The 7,669-nt window shown below is 42.4% G+C and overlaps 1 protein-coding gene across 1 annotated transcript in view; it reads left to right on the top strand.

The window, feature by feature from the left end:
• Nucleotides 1-3,540: 3,540 nt before the first annotated feature.
• The window catches only part of LOC311007616 (uncharacterized protein), a gene marked incomplete at its 3' end in the record, with an annotated part of 130,752 nt that continues 126,623 nt past the window's right edge, over nucleotides 3,541-7,669 (top strand). The window contains 1 exon segment of the mRNA XM_084000869.1: nucleotides 3,541-3,616. Coding sequence (XP_083856995.1) covers nucleotides 3,556-3,616 — 61 coding nt within the window. The 5' untranslated portion in view covers nucleotides 3,541-3,555.

Below are 7,669 nucleotides of genomic sequence, written 5' to 3'. Positions count from 1 at the left end.
TAGAGTAAATGTGACCTGCTAAGTGCTCAGGGAAAAAAAAGTTTTTCATATTCATTTTCATGAAAAAGAGTGTGACAGTGTCACAAATTAATTTTGAGCTCCAGGATCCTTTATCCTTTGTGTTTTATCCAGTGTGTAACATTTGGCAAGGTTTATTGGCAAAATCAGAATATACTACCCATGAATAAGTGTATAATCGCTATAAAATAAAATAAATTTGGTTTTCATAGCCTTATAATTATTCTTTTATACATATAGCAACGGAAACGGAAAATCCAGCTAGCCAGAGAGTGAGTTTTGCGTGCATAAATAAACTAACGAAGAAGAGGGCAGACTTCTCACTGATAACATCTAGCATACCTGTGTTTCCCATACGTAGACCAACGTGTCGCGCAGCGCCACAGAATCAAGGCCAAGCGCCACAAATTGACACACCCTCCAGTCGGACGAGTGTTCCGTTCATTAAAGTCCCTGAAAAGTGACACTGGATTCGTTTTCTGAGTTAATCACATCCCAGACATATGTCCTATTAACCATCCTGCCAATTTTGGATGCTAGAAAAATTTGTTTAGTAGGTGAAATTAGGTTTTAAAATCATGACTAAATGAGGCAGTTCTCGCAGCTCTGGATGTCTGCTGCAGGCACATAAGCCCCGCCCACTTGCTGAGCTTCATCAAGTTTCAACTGTCAATCAAATGGCCTACTGCTAACTGTCACATCGTACCCGAGCAGCTACGGGCCTGAGCCTGAGTCTGAGTCCAGCTCTTATCTGAATGTCTCGGATACACACTGAGCAGTGAGGGAAATATGCTGGGGGCACACGAATCTCCGCTACCCTGATAGCGTTAGCTCGGCGGCTAATAGCCCGGCGCTAACGCGTTAGCTCGACTAGCCCGGCGCTAACCGTTAGCTCGGCGGCTAGCCCCGTTAGTCCCGTTCACCCCGAGCCTCCATGGTCCCGAGCCACTGCAGCATCGGACCCACGGCTCACCGCCACAGCAGCGGGAGCCTTGAAGGCTACACCACAACAACAATGAGGGCCGCCACCGTCAGCACAGGACGACGGGCCTAGCGCTAGCCGCCGAGCTAACGCTATCAGGGCAAGCGGAGATTCATCTGCTGACGGCGGCGGCCCTCAGTTTTGTTGCCGGTGTAGCAGTTGCTGTGTCTGTGAGCTGTGGGACGGACGCTGCAGAGGTTCACCTGGACTGTGGCTGTTTGGGCTTTTAGAGTTTTGCCACCGGGCGCCGGCTGGTCCCACTGTGGCAGTCTCATTAGTTTATTTGAATTAAAAGTGGAGCTTCATGTTTCACATAAGAGCAGCGCTGCCTCTGGGATCTGTATAGACTATGTTCAAATAACACCACATTTACATCAATAAATAAATGTTTTACAATGACCTGATAAGTCTGCATTACATTTTATTAAGACAGAGACCAAGCTAGTGGACTGGTAGCTCCTGCAGCGCTGGTAGCTCCAGGGGTAGTGGCAGCAAACGCTCGTTGACATTCTTGAAGTATTTATAATATTACTGTGCACATGGGAGGAGTTATGAAAGTAGGGACGCCAGTGCGTCACGGCGTCCCCCTCTGTAAGCCTGCCCTTAAAAACAAAGACCACTGAAGCAGAGTGAAACTGTGAAACCCTAACCTCTAAAATTAAGCACTGCACAGAAATGAGTCTTTTTGCATGTTTTTATCAATACATTTCGAACACTTTTAATATATTTTGAAACAAAACTCCAATTTCACTTTCCAGGGACTTTAATCTCCGCATAGCACTGCTCCGTATTGGCGTCCTCTTAAACACACACAGAGAAGCGCGCATGCATAATCTGTACGTGGTAATCGATCCGCTCGCACCCCCCCTTTCGGACTATCCGCTACCGCCACAGTCTCCTTGCAAACCTGTGGGAAACACTGCATACCATAATATGGTTTACATCTTCACCTCATCGCTTAAAGTCCCACTCCCGCGACCCTTTTCGGCCATTTTAAAACCAGCTCATTAGCAATGCACATTAGCAATGCACCTCTGGAGGGTGGACGGAGACTGCGCTGCTCTGCACCCGCCCAGCTACCTCCTCGCACCCCACCCCCCGCTCGCTGACAGCTGGACATTGTACAATTACAGATTCAGTGCGTTTAGCGTAAAACTCCACACTGGGATTCGATCTACCAGGTGAGCTATACCTGATATACCTTGACAGCTACACCGAGCTGTCAAGCCTTTCACCTCTGAGCCAAATGCAGAGCGGGGCGGGAGCTTGCAGCACTAGTGCCCTCCCCTGGAGCTGTGACACATCAGCTCCAGTCTCCCTGAAACTGCCAGTTTGCGTCTGCCATTGATTCACAGCAATTTGAAGGCAGAAAAACTCAGAAATGCAATTTTGCACTTCCTTTTCTGCTGATATGTGCTCTAACACAAGAAAAATGCCACAGGAACATGTGAAAAGCACCTAAAACACGATTTTCATGGGAGTGGGTCTTTAATGCTCCTGAAATACTCCCAGTCGTCCCAGTCGTGGAAGATGCCATTTCCGCACAAGTTTTTTTTGTCCTCGGAGGCCACCGTCACTTTGCCGACAAGCGGGGTGAGCGCTAGTGAGCACTGTACTCTGGAATCTGAACACTAGATGTCACGGTTTTCCCCCCATTTTACACACCGGACCTTTAAATCTGCTGATATGCCAAGTAGAAAGATATTTAATTGTGCTAATTTGTAGCTTTGTGACATGAGTAGAGTGAATGTGACCTGGTAAGTCATGCTCAGGGGGGAAAAAAAAGTTTTTCATTTTCATGAAAAACAGTGCGACAGTGTCACAAATTAATTTTAAGATCCAGGATCCTTTTGTGTTTTATCTGAAGTGATGATCCATAAAAAGATCATATTGTAGTTTCACATCTCCTCTCTCTTCTCTCTGGAGCTCTAGAAACAACAGGTCGGTGTCAGCCAATCAGAAGAGAGGAGACTCTAAGCCTCTTATGTTTAGGTGATACAGTATAAATAGAGCAGATTTAAGTAAAACACTAATTGAAACCAATTCCTGGATGGTGGGTTGGGTTGGGGGGGGGGGGGGGGGGGGTGATTTGGGTGACTGGGGGGACTGCTTTGTTGTGACATCACAAAGTCACAGAAGTGAGAACTGTTTTTTAAGGCTCTGTTTCTGAATACAGGCTGTGTACAATTCTCTGTGGACTGAGGCTTTGATACTTCCCTGATTTATAGTCACACCATACAGGGACATCTACTTTTATTTAGCTTTAAGGTAGAGTCTAGGATTTTTCTAAAAAACTAGACTTACATACTTACTACTTATGTGTGTTTGAATGTTGTGTTTACAAACTGCAATGATCAAACCTACAGACTCTACCTTTAAATATAAACATCTACTTTTCTCTCACATTGTCACTTTTAACACATCAAATTTTCTGGTGGAGATGTTTTATTTGTTAGATAAGCAAGATGATTTCCTTGTGTTAGGATTAATCCTCTCTCTCTTGTCACACTTGCAGGATCAGCTATAAGACGGCCTACAGGAGAGGTGTGAGGACCATGTACAGACGACGCTCCCAGTGCTGCCCGGGCTTTTTTGAAAGTGGAGACCTGTGTGTTCGTAAGTTGTGTTGAGTCACTTTTTCAATTTCTATAGTTTTGGCTAAACCGACATTTATGCAAATATAGAGGAGACTCACAAACTTTAACACAATATGTCGTCAAATAACAACCTTGGTCAACAGATTTTTAATCATGATGTTCATACGTTTTCCCCAATCCTTTTGCAAAACCCAAACAGACACAGACAGACAGAGTAACATGAATTATCAGAGAAAAGTCATTGTTTTACTTTTCACCACTGATGTATTGTGGTGCTCCTCATCTGCATGTTGGAGCCACTTGTTTTCAAATGTTCCTTATTTTTTCTAATCTACCTTCAGTTAATACCAGGTAACAGCAGTTGCCTGTAGTTACATTCTTTTGATTTTTTTTTTTTTTTTTTTGGTGGGGGGGGTGATGGAAACACATTAAAGTAGAACACAACTGGATACAAATAGCAGAAAATATTTGAGCTGCTGAGGTCTAATATAAAAACAACAAAGACCTAGTAACCCTAACCAAATGTCACTGGTCTCATTAGATCTTTTTACATATTGCACTCTTTGTATAAAATACAGCTGCTCTGTTAATGCTACAGATGCACATTGTGTTTAAACAAAAATGCATCCAACGTTGCTGCTTCCTATCAGACAGAAACCTACCGCTGGATATGAAAGGTTCCCACCACAGGGGAGCGTGTGCTCTGCATAACGTATCTGCAACAAACAAAATCATTTTTCTGTCATCTGCATTGTTATTTTCAAACTTTTTCCACTTGATACACACAAAGTATCCAGGCTTGTTAAAATTGCAGTGTATCTTGTGGAACAGTGATTCAATCTTGGTCGTTATCTTTTCACTTTGCGCCAGGCAGTTATCTATATCTGTTGTTGGAGCTGTCAAAGTTAGATCAATCCAGCTCTAGATCCATTTCTACTTAAAGTTTGACCACAGAGCTTTGAAATAAATGTATTCACAGGCAGAAAAAAATAGAAAAAAGGTCTCAAACACAACCTCAAATAAGCTGCAAGCAAAAAAATGTCTGCTAATAAGAGTTAGACATCAGATATCTGCACTCTGAAGATATGTTGTTTGTACAGCAGCGCTGTCTTGTATTGTGGAGTCAGTGCTTTACATGGCAAATCAGGCTATTGCTCATACTTTGCCACTTATGTTAAGAACAAGAAACCTAAATATATTTGTGTCACACATAATGTTGTCCTTTCTACAGAAAAGGAGGTGTGATCTTCTTCATTTGCCGCTGTGTGGGAAGGATCTTTGAAAGATGAAAAGTTTGGTCAGTGAGATAAAACAAAATTTCTCTGCGCCATTATTTCTGTTTGAAGCTGGGTGATTGCCCAGTCAAAGAGAAATGAAGAGCTGGGTAGAGGCAACAGATGTTTACTCACAGCTGCTTCTGATCCCAGCCTTCCCATGTATGTATGCATATACGTACATGTCACGAGTGATAATATCACATACTGTATACGGTATATGAATGTGTTCAAGAAGTGTAAGATATAAGATATAACAATATGATTTATATTCATATATATATATATATATATATGAGTATGTTAATTCAAAATAAGTGTGGAAATTCAATATGGGATATTTATGCACATTATTTACAATATACTAGGGATGGGACTTTTTGTCGACAAAACGACCGACATTCGACACATGCTCCCCTCGACAAAAAAAATAGAGTGTCGACATGTCAAGGGGGCGGGGCTTGTGGGATTTCCATGTGTAAATTGCATTTTGTCTTTCAATATTTCCTATTCAAATAAATAGCAGAAAGTGCCACTTTTCCCCTAATGAAATAAAATATTTTAAATAAAGCAAATCCACTTTTTCTAAATGGGATAGCTACTTGACCCTCATTCTACTTCACATGTGACAGGAGCGTGCGCTCATGCTGACAAGCGACAAAGTCAAGAGGCTCCCTGCAGTCTCAGGTGATGGTGCGCTGTTGATGACGAGTCCGGGTCCGCAAAAAGGGCAAAACCATGGACAAAACAGGTGGATGCAATGCATTGCATTCTTCGTAGAGGACCGCCGACATGCACAAAGAAAAAAAAAAAAAAAAAAAAAGAAACCGAATGCGTGCTGCCTAGTGCGCTCGTGCTGACAGCAGCGTTAATAAACTACAACAAAAGCACGTGTAGCCCCCCCCCCCCCCCCCCCCCCCCGCATATCTGCTGCTGCTGTTAAAAAAAAAGGGCCGGCAATTCGACAAAAAGTCGACATATGGGCCTCGACAATCGATTTTCCAAATCCCGTGTCGTTCCCATCCCTACAATATACATTTCTATATAATCTATAAATTCAGCAATTGTGTAGAGGAATGACTCGTTCCTGAGCACAAATTAAATAACACAGGCTGACAAATTACTGATGAGGTACACATGGGTAAAACTTCTGTTTACTCAATCTCCTCTCGTTGATCTTGTGCTCTGTATTTTTTAGTATGTTACTGTCATGATGTAGTGTCATGCACTTGGTTTTATCTCATACTGTTGATAATATGTTCTGTATTTTTAGATTAGCCGCCTATGGACTGGTGTTGAAAATTAGCCCTTGTGCTAAACACACTCAAGCAAAGCATCTGGTCTGTCCACTGGAACAGTCTTAATGTATTTGTGATGTCCATATCAAATAAATAAACATAACATAACATAACATAACATAACATAACATAACATAACATAACATAACATAACATAACATAACATAACATAACATAACATAACATAACATAACATAACATAACATAACATAGCAACAGTTGACAAGACAAGACGATGAAAAGAGCTGTTGATTCAACTGTGGATAGTTGGTTAGTGATGCTGCTGAACAGTGCATGCATTTCTGTTATTAATCCAAGCCTACTATCACTGGAAAAATAATAAAACTATCTGTCAGTATAACAACATCGCCTCACAGTGCAGTTTAATTAACACCTTGATGAACGTGTTAGAACAAAACCTGAACATTATTACCTCTGTGAAGGAGGATTAGTTAGTTTCAACTAGGTAAGTTTGAGTTGAGTGTTTGTGCCACAATTAAAGTTAAAAATAAAACCTATTTTTCTCCAAAACAGCTTCACTGAAGGAGGAAGGAGAGTTTCAGTGGAGAGGAACAGCTACAATACTTGATTATCTGCCGTAAATGTATTATTCAAGACTTTACAGAAATATTAATGTTCAAGGTTACGCACAAGATGGTTCATCCTTTTATTTAGTCTGTAGCCAGCTATGATTAGTGTACACTGGCTGAACATTTCTGTGTGAATTAATCTCCTCATGCAGTTACAAGTGCAAAGCAGGAGCTCTGACTAGCAGCTGAATTTCCTGTGACAAGGGTGGAAGTGGAGTTTGGAGGTGATTGTACAAATCCTTAAACAGACTGAGTTTTTAAAATGTTGTTTTCGAAGACAAACCCTCTCCTTTTTGTCCCTTTACCTGCAAGCAAACACATGCTCACTAGATCAAAAGTGGGACACTGAAAATCAACTGTGAAAGTTAAAACGTGTCAGAGAAGAAGTCAGCTTCTGTAAGAGAAATGTAAAGAGTGTCTTCCTGCTCAGTCTTTATCTCACGCTGCCTCATCCTCCCTGATCCAGCAACAGAAATCAATTATTCACTCTAGATGGTAAACTCTATAGAGCAGTGTTGCCTTTTCTTATTGTAGAGAGGGGGTGAATGGGTTTGCCTGGGGGGACCGGAGGGTGGGGAGGGTAAAGGGGAGTGTATTGTGTGTCTTTATTTAACATCTGCTTGTAAACAACTTTATTAGATTCTCCTGGGGGACAGAGACAAATACCCCTCACTCCTTTGTGTGATGCCGCACATGTACACACAGACACGCACACACACAGTTCCCTCCCATCGGCTGAGTAGCGCTAACGCCACGAGCGACGTACAAGGAGACGCCTGCCTGCCCCGCTAACGTTAACGGCCTCGGACGGCTCTTTTGTTGTGGGACATGCATGGCTTGAGCTAATTGAAAGGTTTCCTATTTGGCACAGGACGAGGGTGGGAGGGGGGAGTAATGGGGGATGGGGGGA

The sequence above is a fragment of the Trachurus trachurus genome (genome assembly GCF_905171665.1).
Source record: "Trachurus trachurus genome assembly, chromosome: 3".
Lineage (NCBI taxonomy): Eukaryota > Metazoa > Chordata > Actinopteri > Carangiformes > Carangidae > Trachurus > Trachurus trachurus.
This window is presented reverse-complemented; position numbering and strand designations above follow the sequence as displayed.